This window comes from Sander lucioperca, chromosome 1 (assembly GCF_008315115.2).
Source record: "Sander lucioperca isolate FBNREF2018 chromosome 1, SLUC_FBN_1.2, whole genome shotgun sequence".
Taxonomy (NCBI): domain Eukaryota; kingdom Metazoa; phylum Chordata; class Actinopteri; order Perciformes; family Percidae; genus Sander; species Sander lucioperca.
In genome coordinates, this window is record NC_050173.1 from 8,768,258 (window position 1) to 8,788,488 (window position 20,231).

Below are 20,231 nucleotides of genomic sequence, written 5' to 3' on the forward strand. Positions count from 1 at the left end.
CTTATCAAAAGTTTTTTGATTTTGTTCTATGTGATTATGTTTTTTAATTGCATATTGCAATTTCATTATTTTGATGTGTAATGTCAGCGAGAGGTCAAATGACTTATTAGTGCTCTTGACTGATCTGAAATGATGAATATCCTTTAAAGATTATTCCACCGTGTCTCGGTTTTACGATGCACAACAGAATAAGACAGAAACAATAAAAGGGATATGATAATTTAAGCAGACTGACACCGCTGGATGTCACTTGCTGCTTTCAGCATCGGCACTTCAGTGGCTCATGGGAGCAGTCAGAGGAGACTGGCAAAACTTGTTCAAGTTAACAGGCCACAAATAAATGACTGCTCAGTACAACAGCAGTGTGCAGAAGGACATTTCAGAAAGCGCACATCATTTAACCTTGAATTGGATGGGCTGCAGCCACACAGGGCTATGTCACTTTTCAGTCCAGTCAGCAAATAACAAGAAAATGAGGCAATGTGAGCCATCACCAGAGCAGGATGACTGAAAAAAAAGCACAAGCTGATTTATCCTGGTTTGTAATGTGACATACTAAAGACAGGGTTAGGATGTGGCCTTCATGATCACAGTGCACTTTTTCTGTTCAAATGAATACATGCAGCATGCAATTTCACATGCACACAAGATTGTTTTAGGAACATGACAGTGACCTCAGTTATCCTCCTATAGCTTGGGCACTCGTCATATCTCGACCAGAACAGAGCACCTTTGGGATGAGGTGGAATGTGTTGATAGCAGCATGAATGCATCACCATGGAGTCAGCATGGACCAACCCTCCCTAAGGAACATTTACAGCACCTTGTTTAATCCATGCTTTCATGAAATGGCAAAAGAAGCTCCTTATTAAACACACTCTGCATTGTGTAGAATATATATTAGTGTAATTTTGGAGACCCAAACTACAGCTATCATTTCCATCCTAGAAGAGTTTGAGTCAAGAATAAAAGCAATTTCCTGAACATCCTAACTGAAATTGAAATGCCAGCAAGAAGACAGCTGCCCATTGACATCACCATATATATAAAAAAGAAATGGTGATAGAGGGGAGGAGAATACCACGCTTCTTAAATTAGATTCATATTTTAAAAGTTTATCACGTTTCATTTTGGTGCAGAGATACTGTCAAGCTCATATTTCCCATTAATCATGAAGTATCAGGGGCATTGCATAGACATCTGTCATGCATATGTAATTGCTCATCAGCCTTTTATCGGAATCACTGAAACAAATTTCCCCTGGCAAAGCAAAAGTCATGTGTGTGTGTGTGTGTCTGTCTGTCTGTCTGTCTGTGTGTCTGTGTCTGTGTCTGTATCTGTATCTGTGGCTGAGGTCATTATTGATCAGATTTTGTGACATGCTATTACTACTGCTAAATAACAATTAGAGTGACAGAAACAAGGGCGAGTGCAGGGCTCAGTCAGATAAATTATGCTTTCCTGTTGCAGCGCCTGTGCTAAATTAATGACGATTTATGTTCTCAAAAGACACAGAGAGACCAGGAAACGGAAGCACCTGTTTGCAATACACAGGGGTGGAAAGGTACTCCAGTAATGTACTTAAGTAACATTTTGATGTAAAAGTACTCTACTTGTACTCCATTTCCATTTCCCGCTACTTAATACTTCTATTGCAATACATTTCAGTGGTAAATATTTACTGCACTACATTTATTTGGCAGCTATAGTTACTGGTTACTTTGTCTTGTGACTCCTTATTAAAAATCTGTCTAGTTAAGGCTCTTTGTCATGTTTCAGATGTCTATGAGTTCCACAGAAGAGACATTTTCCCTCTAAACTTCTCAAATGGTCACATTTGAAAAACAGCTTGGGACCCACAGAGGTCAAATTATTCAATATTTCATAAAAAATTAAGATAAAAAATATCCAAGATTATAGACAAAATAATAGGCTACAAATATATGTATTCTTTTCTCTCACATTAATCATTTAAGGACCCCTCCTTTTATCTTGCGACCTATTGGAGGGGGCTTGACCCCTAGGTTGGGAACCACTGAGATAAACTAACTTTGGTTAAAACTTGCTTCAAATGCGTTGATGCATCAGTATTTACAATCTAATAATGCCATTTATAATAATACGCTATATCAGTCACAGGGGATATTTTACTGCAGAACCAGTAGGCCTACATAGTTGTACATTGTGGTAGTAGTACTTTACAAGGATCTGAGTAGGCCTGCTTCTTCCACCACTAACAACACAATAGTCCACTAATAAATACTTTACTTAAAAATAAAATAGGCCTATCCTTTCTATTTGTTGAGACTCTGGCTCATAAATGGTTTCAGGTGTATTGCAGATAAACAAATTAAACGAAATTTAAAATACTTTTTTGAAATGTATTATTTTTTTAAGCCACGGAGGAATTAGTAGACTACTACTAAGAGCTGTAGGCATCACTGACTTCAATGATTTACATGTACATTGAACCCCAGACATCCTTTAATCATATAAAATCATAAACGCCATCCATTCCTCGCTGCTGTCCGGGCCAGGTTTTGATACAGCACCGCCACTTGCCGGAGCACTTGGATTGGCTGGAGGAGCAAGGTAGCCCGCAGAGACTGCTGCTCCTTCCCCTGGTTCGGTCCCGTCAGTGGAGCGCGAGGCGCAGCGCACGCACATACGGCTCACACACACTCGCCTGCACGCGTGAAAGGTGCGACAGAGAGTGGACTCAGCGGACGACTTTGATTTTGTGTGTGCGACTAATCAGAGCATGCATTTGCCATCAAGACATCGATCCACACCTCTAGACAAACCAAGTGAACCATTCAAGGGAAAAGCAAACGGGGACAGATTTTAATGCAACATCCTTCCTGACGGAGGGCGATGCACGCGCCTCTTGTTCCAATAACTGTCACAGTTTATATGACAGCAAAAACACAGCGCTGCTGGATATATTTTTCCGCAAAGCCATTTTGTTCATATTTTTGCGCTCTGGGTTTTTGAGGGGTGCAATTTCGACCTCAGCGCACAACGAGCGACAAATAGTGCGTGTTTGAGCGCAATTTCTCAGTGACTCGGACTTGCCTCAGAGCGGAGTTTGACTCCTCATCATGGGGTACAGTGCACAAACTGATAGAGAAAGAGGAAGAGTGCCGAGATCCTCTGCTGAGATGCTGACCGTATCCTGGCTTTTGCTTTTTCTCCTGGTGGATATCGGAGTGGCTCAAGGTAAAGTTAAAAGTATATTTTTGACCTGTAAACTTGGCTTTACTCTACTAAAAGTTGTGTAAACTCCTATAGGCTAAATCAGGGTTGGAGTGGACAGGAAGAACCAACTGAAGTTAGTTTACTCAAACTGTTAGTAGAAAAAAATACAAAACCCACCTTTTGGCACTCAGCTATTGAAGAGGTTAAGGCATACATTAATCCTGTGTAAAAGCAAAGAAGGCCTAATAGTCATAAACTCCCAATAATGTTGGCTAAATATGAAGATATGGCAAACCATGAAGTCAAATGAACCCTTCTCTGGAAAACCATGATGAAAAAACCCCACCACACTTTAATTCAAGGGATTGAATGTTGCTTATTTCAGTTGTGTAAACCACAACTGGCATTTGTAAACAGAAACAGTCCCACTATCACATCCATTTGTCTCGGAAAAGAAATCACAGAGTGCTGTTGTGCTCCAATAGAGCTTCGAGATACCATCAAAATGAAATCAAGCCCATATTTAGGTTGCTTTTTTTTAAAACATCTAACCTAAATTAATCCTTAAAGATTGTCGCACACAAATAGATTTACTGCAGTAAAAATGGCCTAAACTAAATCATATTACGGGAGGTAAAATATAATATGTAGACCATTCTTTACTGTAATTATTATGAACCAAATTTTTTTAACCAAAAATTTAAAATCAGACTCATGACCCAGTTCCTACTTGTATTAATTTAGTTTTATGTGGACATCCGGTCCCACTATAAAAACCTTCTACAGTAGATGAGAGGCTTGATTGATTAGGCATTCATTTGCTTTTTTTCCTGGGTTTTCAGGTTAAAACAATAATGCACAAAATGATTGATTCTTAGGGCAATCTTGTTTTGACGTACATATAAATAGTTTCATTCCAAAATAAGATGTCCAGTCTTTGAAAACAAGCTCATCCTTTAATGATGACTAGTTAAAGTCCAGTGAAGCTATTTAGGCTATAGTCTTGACCTTTGCTTAGAAGACAGGTCTTTATTAGGATTGAATAATCTGTATGTTTGAGATACTGAGTGGTAGAGTTTCAAAGGCAATTTTCATTTTTTCCTCAGATATAATCATTGTTTTAATTTCTCACTGTATTCAACTTCAACCAATAAGCCTTGCCTTTTTTTTTTTAAACCTGTGTGTCTTTCCGTCAGAGTAGATTCGTCTGTTGAAAGATGTTTTCTGTAAACCGTAGTAGCTGTCAGTTATGGAAAGCATTGAGATAATGCCAACACCTGAAGCCATTTACTTAATCTTCTCTCTCTTGAGTGGGATTGTCTGTCAAACAAAGGGAGCTAGGAGGAGGCCATCTATGTGAGGGTGAATGTTCAGTATGTGTTTGTGCATGTGTGTCAAATGCCAGATGAAGTGTATGCCTCTGGAATTAAGGTAGGTGGTCTGCCTGCTCTTTCTGCAATTAACTATGGCTGAAAAACATGATGAGATTGGAGGAAATGAGCAGATTCTCGGTTTGCAGACAGACCTCTGCAAAGGAAAGGCTTACAGTAGCAGATTTTTCAATGATCTAACATACATTTTTTTTTAAAGTTAAGGCTACTCATGCAAGAGCAACACAAGCTTAAATTGGAGGTCCAAGCACATATCCTAGACAGGCAACCTGGAGCACCTTATCTAGCTGCTCCAGACCTTCATCTCACTCCTACATAGTTAATGAGCAAAAGAGGAAGAGGAAGAATGAAAATCAGCACAGGTCCAGTTTCTGAAGGGCAGGGTGAGATGACATAATACCCATTCCAAAACCCCAGAGAGCTTCTGTGTCATTGACTAGATGGGAATACGAACAAGGTCCTTCTCTGTCCATTAAGAAGTCGATACAGCAGGAGAACATTGTTTGAGACTAATTAATGGGCCCTGCTATTTTTGGGCTCTGATGAGCTCTACACATTCCCAAATCGCTGGAGAGTCACTTATTCAGTGTAAAACTACTGGTGATTAAAGTGGCTCACTTACCCAGGCGCTCCTCGTTCAACAACTCCTTTCCTGTATATTTTTGTTTTGGAGTCATTTGAACACATTTTCAATATTTGTATACTTAGGCACATTTCATCTGGCTATTGTGGTTTATTTTTGATTCCTGGCTTTGCCTTTGAGAGGACTTGCTCTGCACCCCATCTACAGAAGTAAGCCCTGGGAAATGAGAGTGCTCATTAACCTGCTGAACTCTTGACAAAGGAGACAGGTTGAGACAGATATAAGCTGGGAGCTGCCAGAAAGTTAGCTGGGAGCTCGATGACAGTAGCTTGATTGGAAACCCATGGTGCAAGAACAGATGTACTCTTGGTATTTCCAGCACAGCGGCAGAGCTGTACAGTATGTGCAGTGTCCGTATCTGTGTGTGTGCATGTTGTTTTTAAAGTTGATGGAGGATGTCAAGTTGTTATGGGAATATGTGGAATACTTCCTCATGATGATATGTGAAAAAACTGCAAGAGATGTAACATTTTGTTTTCCCTTTTTGGGAGAAGTAAATGTAAAAACAGTTTGTAGTTCTACTGGGTGAATCTGAAATAGTAGTAATTTATTGTCCATCAAACAGACTGAACAGTGAATCACAGGGGAAAAGCTACACTTTCTTTATTGGTTTCACATATTTGAGTTGATAATACGAGGATATGTGTGTATATGTGTTTTTTAAAAATTATTTATTTATTTTTTTTCTTCAAGGCTGACCAATAATATACCTTAACACTGACATGTTTATACTGTATCTCTGTGTTATGCATTGGATAAAAGCATAAAGTCCAGCCCAGGGTAGTGGCCTTCCTGGGATTAGTTCAGTTTTTCCACAATGCTGCTCTTATGTCTCTCTCTTCCTCGTTTACCATGTTCCTGTCTCTGCTCCACTTTCTGATGATGTGTCCTCTGAGGATTGTTTTTGGAGGGAAAAGTTAAAGGTTCTTTTCATTTCGGTTTCTAAAATATTGTGACTCAGTGCACAGTAAGACATTGCTATTTTCCTCATGCAACACTCCCTTTCAGATTGATCTGAGCGCTGCTTTAAGAGTGCAGGTAAACGTGAATGTTATTTCTATCATTATTATTCTAACAAGCTTCTCTGCGGCCTGACAACTGGCTCCTCGGGGGCCGGTAACATTACAACCATTGCGGTCATTCTATAAACAGGGCCTGTATGCACAATGAGCACATTGTGTGTAAGGAGCTCTACTTATAAATTACCCCTATGTAGCCCTTTGCCAGCACCCATGAGATGGCAATATGACACACTTACAGTCAAGGAATTTTATGTAATTGAAGGGAATTAAGATTCAGTAACGCACTCCCCTATGTGTAGGTGAAGGAAGAGGGCAAAGTAAACAGTGTGTACAGTATGGTCTGACAGTGCTGAGTGGGGGCAGAGGTGCATGCTGGATGCTAGCTGAGCTACAGACGGAGCGTGGTAGTGAGTGATAATTACTGTGAAAAGTGGCTGCTGAGTTTGCTTCCCTGCTTCCCTCGATGGCATATACTATTGTTATGATGGCAAAAAATATACATGAAGCTATTTTAGGGCTGGGAACAGTTCTGCAGTCTTCTAATGGATGCGGATGTCTTGTGATGTGCTGATGGAGGCAAATACTGTCACTGTAGCCAGGATTTTAGAAATAGTGAGGTCATGGGTCCAGACTCCCCTTTTGGTGCAAACCCACCAGGCTCAGAAATGTTTGACCAACCAACAAAGAAGCCTTTGAAATATTCTGATTATTTAGATTTGTACTTTACTAAATCATTTAACTTTTCACTTGAACTTTTCAATTCAAAATTCTGTTTCAGAGCATTCCCCACACTAATATAATTGTGGTGGCGAAATTCTAACTTCTTGTACTATATTAGAGTATAAATAAATATAGCCTAAAGTCCTTAGAACATTGTTTAATTTGTGAATAATGACAACATGTGAATTCCTCCACAGATTGTTAAAACCAACAAAACTCTCAGGAACAATACAGAAAACATGACCTCAGTGTCAACAATGCTTCTGGTGTTTAGGTGTCTTGCTGCCAATACCCATGCACCAGATTTGATTGTTTATTTGAGTGTTTATTCTGCGTATTTATGCTCTTTAACCAGCCTGGTGGAAGGATGCCTCTACCAGTATGAAGTAAACCTAAAAGCATTTATTTCCTTTTTCCTTTCCTAATGAGGTTTCTGTTGGAGGTGTCCTTGCCATTTTTATTTGTTGCTCTCATTTTGTAGGCATTGTGAAACTAGAGTTTTGCTAATAAAACTTGACTGTTGGGGAGTGTTATACTGATTTTAGATTCCTGTGTCATCTCTATCATCTCCCCTCCTCCCAGAGCAGTAGATAAAAAGGAAAGGAAAATAGTTGCAGGGTGAGAGTGAGAATAGGGTGATCGCAAGGACACAAAAGAGGCAAATGGGACAGAAAGATTATTGGTAAGGAGTGGAGAGGAGAGGAAGTTGGAGGAGAGAGAGAGAGGGAGAGATGGAGCGAGGACAGGGACAGACAGGAGAGGAGAGTGTGTCATTAATCACCCTGTGTGACACTCTCAACTACAGGGGAGCTTCACAGTGCAACATTCACTTCTATTAGCAGTCCATTAGCAGAGCTCCGCACAAGTAGCAGCACTTGACATGCAGGCCTGTGCCAGAATGGCTGACCTGTGTCTCGACACAATGTATACTGCACCACCTAGATAGTGTGTGTTTGCTAAGAGTTTTTGTAAGAGTAGGGTGAGTCAAAGTGCACCACAGGGCTTACATTACTGTGACATATTGTGACAAGTTTAGCTTTTTAGGCTTTGGACAGCAAATGAAAATAATTGTATAAATAGGTCCCACTTTCAATTACGCTACTGGATGAGATGGGGCATAATGATTGTAGAGATGATGATGGTGGTGGTGGTGGTGACCTGATTTCCTACCTGTGATATATCCTCTGCCAGAAAATGGCTCTTCAAAGTTGAGGTGGCTGATGCATTAGAGGTACAGTCATTTAAATCATTTAAAGGCTTGTTGGCCTCTTACTAGCCAAGAGCCAGGTGATTACAGGATCTCAGCCAAGGGGGACGGGGGTGTGGACCACTGTCCCTGCTCTTGATCTACAGTTCATTTATGATTAGAGATCAGAGCTGACAGTCAGAAAATCAGGGATTGAGGGGGGATAGAGAGGAGGACCAGAGCCAAAGGGGGAGAGAGAAGTGATTACGAGTTAAGTGGCCCTTCCCATGCCATTATAAGCAGCAGGGCTGACAGAGCACATCATGAGTGAGTATAAGTACACACTCCACTTTTGCCCTTTAATTTGGCATCATGGCCTCCCCCCCTGGTGCTCAACCACTAATGTCCTTTGACATTTTTGTGTTCCTAACAGGAAATCAGTCAAGGACATGTCACTACAAACACAAGTAAATAGGAGAGTATGAGTAACTAAAAGATCATAGGTGGTTATCGGAGTATTTTCTTTGCTTCACATTTACTCATCCTGATTGTTTTGTAATATAGTCCTTATGATTCATCTACTTTTCTTTATGTTTGTTATATAATTGTGTGATAATCGTCACCATAATTTAGCTGATGTAATCATCTGTGGACACAGCAAAAATGGATGTCCTGTACTGTTGCCATACATGCTATTCTACCAAGCAAAGAGGATTAGGGTACGAAATAAACAGAGTTAGGGGGGGATTTGAGATGCTGCTGGAATGCTGGTACTCTTATGTATGCACACAGACACTATAAAAAGCTTGAAGTGCTGATGAGCAGTAAAAGGCAGAGTCAGTGGGAATGCTCTTATTTCCCCAATGTCCTTTAACTGTGTTCCCTGCAGTCTTGGTTCCTCAACCCAGCATGGAGCAGTCTTGCTTGCTACTACATAGTAAGCACAGTCCTAACATGGCACAGCAAGATAATAGAAGCTCTGACGGTGGGCCAGAAATTTAGGCTGAACATGCCCTGGATGCAGTTTGAAGGTGTGATATAATCCTGGTTTATCTCCGTTGTTGCACGTCTATGGGGCCAAAAATTACCACTGGTCAAATATTGAGGGATGTTTTAAACGAACAGTTTGACATTTTGGTAAAAGCGGTTATTCTCTCTTTTTTTTAATTAGATGAGAAGATTGCTAATTATGAAGCTACTGCCAGCAGTGGTTAGCTTAGCACAAAGACTGGAAACAGGGGGAAACTGTTGGCTCTGTCCAAAGGTAACAAACTACTAAGTAGTGGGCTTAAGAGATGCTGGTAGTCGGATTTAGTACTTCCAGAATAGTGTTTATCAGAATTTTGTATGTAATTGTGAAAACAATGATGGAAAAAATGTAAAGGTATTGGAAAGAGTGTTATGCTGGAAACACACCGCATGCGGAAACGCTGCGAATGCCGTTATATTCATTTCGGCGCCCATGTTATCCACTCTGTCCAGCCACACCGGCTGTGATCAGGCGCGGAGCGGCTGCGCTGGCCTGCGCTGGCCTGCGCGCTGCAGCGATCATTGTGGCAACTCCTCTATTTTTCCTGCGAGTGAATGTGTCAAGCCAGGCAGGTAATCTCATACAGGAAGGCCACAGTGCAGCCGGATACCCAGGTTTATGGTGATTTTGGCTGTCTACAGCGAGACATGCGATCAAGCACACGGAGAGAGAGACGGACGCACGCACGCACACACACACACACACACACACACACACACACACACACTCTGGGATAGAGAGAGAGAGACATTCTGTAGAGTGGAGAGGAGAAGAGTCGCTTTGTGACCTGCGCAGAGAAATGCACGTCTGGTATGAACAGCCAGGCGCGTGATCAGGCACAAATCTAAGCTTCGCGGCTATTCGCGGCGCTTCCCCGTGCGGTTTGTTTCTGGCGTTACCCTGCCTTCAACCAGAGCTAGTGCTGATTCCCCCTCCAGTAATAGAGTGAAACTAAGCTAATCTCACCTAGATATATTCTGTACATAAGTCACATACCTGCAAACTGCACACAGAGGCATTAAAACAGCAATTTGTTATAGTAAAAACTCCACATAAAATAAACCAACAATTAGAAATGAAGATATTGCCACTTTGATAGCTGATGAGATGATTCAAAGACTGTTCTAAAATCAGTCTTGAGCACGAATATTTTCATCTCAAGGTGCTCTTTCAATCCTCTGCTCTGCCGCCGCCGGGGCACCTTTGATGTTAAAGCCAGGCTATATGTTCAGGTCTGATGAGAAGGGCGAACGTACCACTGAGGCGGTAATGAGTGAGATGATATCAGTGGTGACTCATAACACCTGAGTCACACGCACAGTGTGGGGGCTTTGGCAATCACCTGAATTTTCATGTCTCTATGAAAATCCAGCCTGCTCTCCAGAATGGAAATCTAGCTGCTATCTTCCCCTCTGTTCTGACTCTGATTGACAAAGCTAAACCCTTAATCCTGGCTTTGCCCTAACTTGTGCTCTGAGCCGGAGCCTCACAAGTGGAATTGGACTAAAGCAAATGTATAAAATCCCTCATGAAGAATAGGAACAGTATTCATCTATAATAAGTTATTTGCGAAGCTGATGTGTATTTTGTCAAACCCTCAAGTGGATACATCCATATACACATTTTATGTACCTGCGTTTACTTCATTTTGTTGTTGAATGTGTCACATCTCTGCATTGTGAAGAGCGGTGGTGGTTTCCAGACGCTGCACTAATGTCTGGTTGGGGAGGGTTGTGGTCTATGTATGTCAGCAGAACAGAGAGAGGGGTAAGGAGGGAGGGGGGGCAGGTATGGGACCACAAGTCCTGGCTGAAACATGAGAGCAGGAGACCCACGCTCCCCATTTCCTGTCTCCACTTTATCAGCATCTTGCTCTCTGTTATTTCTGTGCTCTTAAAGCATCCGATGAAAGCCTTGCCACAGATAAATGTTTGTGCTTCCTTGTTTTTTATGGGGCTCAAATGAGGGACTTTATCTGCCTGCTCCCTCCCTCCTTCATTTCTTGCTCCATTCCTGTGTCTGCTTTGAGATGCCACAAGAGAAGTTATAGGCTCTGGTTTACATTATGGTTCCTTTGAGATGGGCTTGAAGGACAATGCTTGTTCTTGTTCTTGTTCTTCTAAAGTAATACATTTTTACAAGACATTAGAGAATAGGCATGGGAAAAGGTGGATAATTAGACTACACATTTTTGCTTACTTTGTAAGAAATGATTATTTCCACCTATATTCAGATCTGGGGAATGAGAGGTAATATTCTTTTGAAAAGAAACTTTTGTCCTTAACAGTCTGCACCCTTTCACCTCTTATCACCTCACACAATATTTTCCTTCAGACTCACATAATTCAGTCTGCTTCTGTTTTCTTAGCTTTCTGTATGAGCATAGTGTTGTGTGTGCGTGTGCGTGTTCTTATTTGTCTGCATATGGTGGTAAACTGTGTGTATGCACGTGTGTTTATTCAATAATAACAGAGTCCGAGAAAGTCTGTTTCAGATAAGTCTGTGTGAATACCAGACCATTCATCCCCAGGAAATCAATCTTTCTCATAATTCCCCTCATTTTTCTTCCATCTGTTATCTACAGAGCTGCCAAACAGACTTTTAAACAGAGCAGACCATTACCAGAGGGCAGCATTAAATGTGTGTCAGAATGCCAGCCTGTAAAGTGTTGTTTTCACTGAGTTAAATGAGGTGCTAAATTAAAGCTACACAATTGGTATGCACTGTTGTATGATTAAACCCCCATCCTCCATGTACTTCTGTTGACAAGAGCACAGAAAAGTCAAAATGTGTGTTAAGAGTCTGTTTTAAAAAATGATGCTATTGAAATCATGCTTGACTGTTGAAGGCATGTGATGAATGGGTGTTTGTTTCTGTTTTTGTGTAATTACTTTGTACAAGTCTCAACAAACACTGTGGAATTCAATCACCAGCATCTTGGAAAACATATTGTTTCCGCAGTCAGGTCAGTTTCAGAGTGGAGTTAACTGCCCAACCCCACCATCATCACTACCACCAAACACGCACCGACCCAAACACTCCACTGCGTGACCTCTTTTCTTCATTTTGGGCTTTGTTACTGTGAGTCCAGTAATGGTTTGCAACTTGAGATTGCTGTTGGGTGTCAGCACTTTCCTGTGTTTGTACAGCGTGTGTTTGTGAGCCTGTGTGTGTGTGTGCTGTATCTCCACGATCAGTCCTTGGTGACCTAAGTACTGGCAGACACTGTTTAACTGGGGCAGGCTCAATGGGTCTCATTTAAATGGGTCCCAGACAGAAGCCCCATGGTGAAGGGTTACTTTATGACTCTTAACATGTAAAGCACACAGTCGAAGCTGCTACAATTTGTGTGCTTGCCAGAGAAGGCGAACTGTACTGTATTCTTCTTCTTAAGGAATCTATCAGGGACACAAAAGATGCTGCTTACGTTTAAAATTTGCCAAATTAGGGGGTTCCACATGGAAAATAAGTGGCTTGTTGTCTTTGATTTATATGCATTTTTCGGTTAATGAATACTATGGAGATGAGGTTGATAATGACAGAAAGCAGTCTGCGTAGCTCTGAAAGTTCACTGCTGTAAATGTCAGAAATATTAATGAGCTCAATGTGTCATTCCCTGCTTGTCCTACATGATGTTCTAACATAAAAGGATTGAACAAAGTCAAGTCACATTCACATAATTTCTGTAGTGCAGTGCATGCATGCATGCCATCATTGGCTGAAATACTACTTTAATACACTAGGAATTATGTACCGTACAACAAAATCTTCAAGTTGTGTAAGGGATTGCCAGCAAAGGAAAGCTTTCAACTGTGCATTTGCTCCTTTCAAGGAGCTAACCAAACAATAGACAGAAGGTGAATAATGGATGTTGTTGTGATGAATGCTCTGAAATGCAGAGAGAGAGAGAGAAAAAAGAGTTTTTCCTTAACCAGGTCAAATGTGTGAATTGGCTCTATTTTGTATACGGAATACAGATCTTGAAATTCCCACAGTGAACACAATTTTTGTTTGTTGTTTTACATCCATGCTCCCAATCCGTTAAGGCATGGAACCCAAAATATTGGTACAGTCATTTACTGTGGCATGACTGTATGCTGCTATCAGACCTCACTGAGCTACCTACAGATTAGAACAAACCCTCAGTACTATCACAACATGAATCATTTATTACGAAAACCTTTTCAAACCAATTGATACAGATTAAATGGCTAGTGTTACTACTGCCATTATTAATAGCGATCATAATAAATGATTTGTGAAGATGTATTCTTATTATTAATAGTTTTGGGAGTTTCTAAGGATTATGCCAACCTACCCATCAGTTTGGTGGGCAGTAACAGTGGAAGCTTTTGTCAAACTGCTCTCCCCCAGTCAAGTTAATGGAGAAATGAGATCTGAGTTAGGAAAAAATGACCAAGCTTAGTAAGATGACAGGCTTGTTTCTCTAATTCCAGACCTCAATAAACTATGACCCCATACAGTACACCAGCTGCACTGGAATCAGCACACCAACTGTAAACTGATACACCATAATGGCTTGCTGCAGATATGCTCGAGCATGTGCAGCGGAAACCGATAATTCAGTGGTGACACACCATGCATAGGGGTTCCCATGGTTTTTAGGCTGACGTGAGGTAAGATGATCCGTCAGGTAAAAGCAGAGGGGGTTACACTGGAGAGACATGGAGGGGGAGGGCAACGCAGGGTAACCTCTGCTGTGTATAGGAAGGAGCAGCGCACTGGTAAATCATACCTCCTGATGAGTTTCCTTCAGTAGCTGCTTATTTAAATCCTACTGCACACATTCCTTACCCATCGCATTTAGAACGCTGCACATTACTAAATCATGGTATTTATGTTTTAACAAGTCTGCAAAGGCTCACTAGCATTCTGCGAGCCACATTTTTTGTTATCACTGTTTTTCCATGCCAAATGTTTTATTTAGCAGACCGCTCTAGCCCGAGACCTCGCCAACAAAAGCAATGATACCGGCCAAAGGAAGAGTCGGAGAGGAAGAGGAGGTGGAGACAAGGAATAAAATGAGACAGAGATAGCCACTCCTAAGCTGCATGGCTTTTACCCACAGGATGAACAGGCTGAGAGCATCCAGGATTCAGGCACATTAACCCACAGCTATTCTGGGCTCCTTTTATGTGGCTTTTTGTTTATGGAAAAGAGGCAAAAATCTGGTAAACAAATACAATAATGTTTAACAAACCAATGTGTTGTAGAGATTGGGCAGCTTTGAGCGTTACCAACTCACAAACATGCACATTTCCATCCTCCTGCAATTTCTTGGGGAAATTTGACGGGGTAATCTGAGCCTTATTGTGTTGCTTTTCTGTGGAACACCAGATACCAGCACAACCTGGTTTGGGTTTTGACTGCCATTTTTCTTGTTGGCAGTTGTTTCCACACTGATTGAATTTGAGGGCGAGTGGCATGAGAAGCTGGAATATTTACACTGTAGCTTCCATTTTGGTTCTTTTGCCATAGTTTGTTTTAATAAGAGCTTGAGAGAATGCAGTATACTGTCTGAGGAATTTCGATGGGGCATGTCAAATCCAAGGAGTGTCAGCGGTCACTCTGTTAACACGCTGCTCTGTCTGAAGCCGGTGGACATGGAGTCAAATGGATTGGTCAAAGCTGTTCCGACACACACAGGCACGTAACAAGGGCTGGACGAGCGGGAGGACAAAAGTGATCAGCTCTTTGAAGGATGTGTCACAATGAGGGGATGTAGCTGTCTAACATTGATCAGTGGTTAAAGGTTTTCTCTGCTCAGCCTGTCACATCCAACTTTACTCTTCCTTTCCCTCTGGCTCTCTTCTCTGACTGACTGTTAGAAGAAGTTGGGTGTCAAATGGAAGAAAATACTGTCAGAGCCTACAAAGAGTTTTTGTATGGTTTACAAAATATTTGTTACTGTGTGGCCCTAGTTACATGCAGACAAACTATGTCCTTTGTATCGGGGTGGTCTCTTGGGAGTGAAGCAGACATTTTAATTTAATCAGCTGCAAACAGCAATAATGCCTCCCCCTCCCCCTAAAACTCACTCATCTCACTTCAGTGATACAATTACGAGCTGAGCTGCATTGGCCATCTTGTTGTGATTATATGTGTTTACATGGGAGGGAGGTGTTTACTGTGGAAATTGCGGCCCTGTCCTGCTGCCCATTTAGCTACTGGAGAGAAAGAGCTGCTGTGAGATTTAATTTATTTATCGTCTCTGGAACAGTTATACTTATTCTCTAACTAGCATTATGATTGTGTCTTGCTGAGTCTAGACCATTGAGATGAGTGGCTCCAGCTTTAGCGAAAAACAGCTATGAAGGCTCTGCATAGATGCACGGACACATCAAGGAATGTGTTTATTTGTAAAGGGAGGAATATATATATAGCATACTCTCCAGCAATAACTACTTTTTTTGGCTTTTATAAGTGATTTGTAAAACAATAGAAATATGGCCCAGATGCAGATATGCGTTTTATCCACAATATGTCAAAGATTTAAAATCTACCGTAGTTTTTTCTCTAAAATACTTTAAAATCTATTTGATTATGACTTATTTATCTATCTCATATAATATGCTGTATTACTACAGTGAATTTTATATAGGCTAAGTCTAATCTACAAAAGATGTCCTGAAGTGAAAGGTTTAAGATTTAAACAAAATAACTCTTACATATGTAAGATGAAAGTACTATTGAAATACTTACTGTAATATTGTATAAATACAACTATAAATAAAACCTAGATATCTTATGGCCTTATTTGTAAAATCCTTTTTTTTTATGTTGCACAAGGCAATCCGTAAAGAGTAAAAAGAGCTAAGTCATTTTAAAATATTTGCATCCAAAATCAGTCTCTGAAATTGCACAAGACTTTTCAAAAGAGCAAATTGAATCATTTGTCTTCCATTTCATATTTTTAAGTACCCAGCCATCACTGGCCTTGTTGCCTGATGGTCACATTGCCTTTTCAGGCCCCAGCACTATGTTTTATTGGTGTAGCATTATGCACAGTGTTTTAACCATTGTTTACTCCACAACATGCCACTTGTTATCTTCCGCAGCAAATGGCCATGTCTTTACCAATTATGTCTGGCTTTTGTCTACTTTCCTTTTTTCCGCTGGACGAGCAGCCATTTAGTGCAAGGGTCAGGGTTGTAATTGACAGCCACCACTAAACAAATCTGCCCGGCTCGGCGGTAGACCAACCCCACCTCCTGTCCCCTCCCGCTTCTCTAATCTAACTAATGCACCCATGTGTGTGCTGGAAAGTGAATTAAGCATCGAAAACTCAATACCTGATCCATCTGACAGAGCTGCCTGCGTGCACATTAGCAGTTTCTCTGCAGCCTCTGTAATTGTATTACACAAGTTGGCCGCTCTAACGATCAGACCTTACACACACTTACACACTTATACACACTCTCCCTGTTGTCGTTAATCGCTGCCTTCTCTGGCCCCGGAGGCGTGCAGCGGGCCAAGAACAGAGCGATCGAGAAGAGGATGATGTGGCGAGTAGTTCAGCCCTCCCTCAAGGCTGACATGAAATGAAACCATCGCCTGCGTCTACGTGTGTGTGTGTGTGTGTGTGTGTGTGTGTGTGTGTGTGTGTGTGTGTGTGTGAATGCGTGTTGTGAAATTCTGTCTTTTGATTTTAAAGCTCTGTTGTCAGCCTCTGTATCTGCCTATTTGCCTTCTAATCAGTGCCTTTCTGGGCACTCCTGCTGTGTGGCCCTGTTTCTGTTTCTGCCTTTGGCATATCCCACCGCCTGCTATCTGTGTACTGTCAGCAGTCCTGCTCCTTGCCAGAGACCACAGTGTGATAAGAAGAGCTTTTTCTCTGCTCCTCTCCTCGCCACTAATCTCCCTTGACCTATGCAGACCTATGCAAGGTTAAAGAAATATATCTCTGTGAATTTTCACATTATGCTGCAGATAAGGGGTGAGGACTCAGGAGATGTAGATGTAATGAACAATATACATACCTGTGCTCCTCAAAGACATTATCGATGAGAGGCCAGAGTGGAGAGGAAGATATGTGGAGAACAAACGGACTGAGAGGGTGATAAAAGGGGTTGTTGTGTTGATTTGCTGTGTGTTTTCATGTAAGCAACCATTTTCTCTGGCCTCACTAATTGAGACTTCAGTTTGAATCCATGGAGAAGCTCTTTAAAATTGGACTGACAGGCTGATTTATAATGATGAGCCCCAGACTCTTCCCACCGCAGCAGGGCATCTCAAAGAGTCCTTGGAAGCGAACAAACTATATATATATATATATAGCGAGAATGCTGCTGATAGATTTTGAAAGATGACCTCCCCGCATAGCCCAGCCCAAGGCTGACGATGTATAGATGCACACTGTGTTGTCCGAGAGAGCTCTTTGACCTCTACATAACCACGAAAGGCCCCCCCCCCCCATATTCCTAGCTTTCAGGGTCCAGTGATACCCTACCTGCCAGATGACACCCATGATCCAGACCAGTGTGTGTGTGCATGTGTAAAAATCCCTCAGGGAGGACTTGTCAGAGAGCAGGTCATCAGATATGCCCATGTGTTCACCTCCGTGTGCGTGCACGCTCACATTTTTTTGTGTGTATGTCTGTCTGTGTGCACACGCAACAGGGGAAGAACAAGGAAGAGCTGGGATGGTCAGCTTTATCATGCTTATCTGAAAGGTCACTCCGTCATTGTCGGACTGCACTTTACACAACCTCCCTGTGGTCAACGCAAGGCAAACTGATTCTGGAGAGACAGAAGGAGGAAAGGGTTGAAAGAAATTAGTTTGAAAATGTTGCACCAGTTTAAAGGAGATTTCCAAAAGTCGGAAAAAGAACATGCAAATGAAAGTGCATTTCTAACAACCACTTCGATTTGCAACAAGATTACATTATCAAAATGCCACCTGTACCTATTTTCTGTCTCTTATTTCATGATATTTCATTGTCCTTTCCCTACTAATAAGGCATTTATGAAACTAGAAGCAGGTCCCACAACATTGTTTTTACTTTCATTTGGGATTTGTTACAAATATTTAACATTTCCACCTATTTTTTTTGTTTTATAAAGATTTAAGGGACAAGAAGTTTGGGAACAATGTCAAACAAAATAAGTGCGAGCCTATGAAGGGGTTATTTATGTTTGGAAGCACAATTATCACTGGAGTGAAAAAGGTGTAGAGGTAGGGACTCGTCCTGTGTCTACTGTGCACAAGCCAAATCTCTGAGCGACACTAATCCTACTGGTTCTGCTGGTTATCCCTCCTCTCTTCCATCGTCCCTCAGCAGGTATTCCCTCACTGCCAATGTTCCTTCTCTGACACCCATCCTGTGTTTTTCCCACCTGATCCCCTCTCTTCTAGCGCTCTGCTTATTTTTACTGTTGTGCCTCAGTGACATTAGCCACAGTAATCCAATTGAAAGCTCCTTAGACCCGGCGCCGGGTTCTGTGGGGTTGAGGCGTTTCCATGGGGATCTCATGGATTCCTAATTAAGCTCATTAAAGCTTGTTATTAAAGCTCGTTAAATCTCATCCTGACACGGTGGCACAGCTCCTGATGTCTGACTTTACTAATTCACACACTAATACCACCATACACTCTTACAAACGTGCACACACACACGCACACACACAGATGTCACCAGTATAATGCATTTTGGTGGGTGTAATTAAAGCTCCCAATAAGTCCTGCAGTTTTTCCTACTCCTTGGTTTGAATGGAATGGAAAGAATTTTGTGAACAATATAATTTACATACCCAACACACAACCATTTGTGCTCATGCAGAGTTGATGTGAGGTTACTATAAGAAAAAATTGTTCTCTAACATTACCGAAGACAACACATCATTCATGAATGATATGTTTGAGCTATGGGAGATATTTCAGTCAAGTGGAATTCAGGGGAATAAGAACTCACACACACTGAACCATGTTACTTTGTGCCCCTTGACCTCACTCTAAGTTTACACGTCAATTCCAAAGATTGTCCTCTGGCTGTGAAGAGGAACAGTAAACCATGTTGTTTTGGGGGTCTTCAGGGTGCTGAGTGGAACAGTGTGTATGTGTGTGTGTGTGTGTGTGTGTGTGTGTGTGTGTGTGTGTGTGTGTGTGTAGAGAGAAAGCAAGAGAGACTGCTCTCACAACCTGAATCAGCCCTTTGATGCTGACTGGCCTTGACATCAACAATGTGGCCTTTCACAGCCCTCAACCACCTCTGAGGAGCTTACCAAGAACACACACATATCCAGTCTTTCTCTCTCGGTCACTCTCTCTTTAGTTTTTTTGTAGCTTTTTGTGCCCATTCTTAAAGAAAATGCCACTTGAGCTGGAAAGAAGATCTTGTTTAGTCGTCTGCAGAAATTGCATTGTAAATACCAGAGAAATGAAAGGATATTGAGCCGAGCACAGTGAAGAGTGGAATCGGTCAGGTCTAGAGGGATACATAAGACAGTGGATCTTAAGTGCCCCCTCACACTTTTATGTTTTTTCATCCGTTCCCGTAAAATATTCCCTTCTTTTGCTCTACCACTCTTGTCATTCTTTGACATGAAAGGGATTTCAACCCTTAGAGCCTTTTTAAAAGTATCCTGTCTCACAATGACTGTGGTTAAACAGTCAGTCTGTAAATGAAGTCTATTCCAGATGAAAGTTGAAACACTCCAAAGGAGGTTCAGAAGTACGGCCTGCAGAGGGACATCCATCATTGACATCACTGCTAATTTTGGTGACATACTCAGCAAAACATGCCCAGCTGTGTGTGAAAGAAATACATGAACTCAGTGTTTCCATGTGATTTTTTCTTTTTTTTTACTCCATACTTTTCAACAACTTACAAAAGCAGACGCTTATATATCAAACATGTGTTTCTTTAACGCTCCATGTGTGAAAAGAATTGACTGTGATTGTGCTGACAAATGATGTTTCCAGTTGTGTGTCAGACTGGTGGAACATATAGTAAATTCTCTGAACGTAATCTTTGTTTACTCTAGGTAGGCTCTGATTGACCTGTTAGCATTAATTAGCATT

The 20,231-nt window shown here is 41.5% G+C and overlaps 1 protein-coding gene across 4 annotated transcripts in view; it reads left to right on the forward strand.

The window, feature by feature from the left end:
- Positions 1-2,606: 2,606 nt before the first annotated feature.
- The window catches only part of unc5c (unc-5 netrin receptor C), a 133,929-nt gene continuing 116,304 nt past the window's right edge, over positions 2,607-20,231 (forward strand). For all 4 annotated transcript variants that reach the window (XR_004898536.1, XM_031277962.2, XM_031277963.2 and 1 more), the window contains exon 1: positions 2,607-3,219. Coding sequence is in view for 3 of the 4 variants with exons in the window: in XM_031277962.2 (XP_031133822.1) it covers positions 3,102-3,219 (118 nt within the window). In the remaining variant the exon portion in view is untranslated. The remainder of the gene's footprint in view (positions 3,220-20,231) is intronic.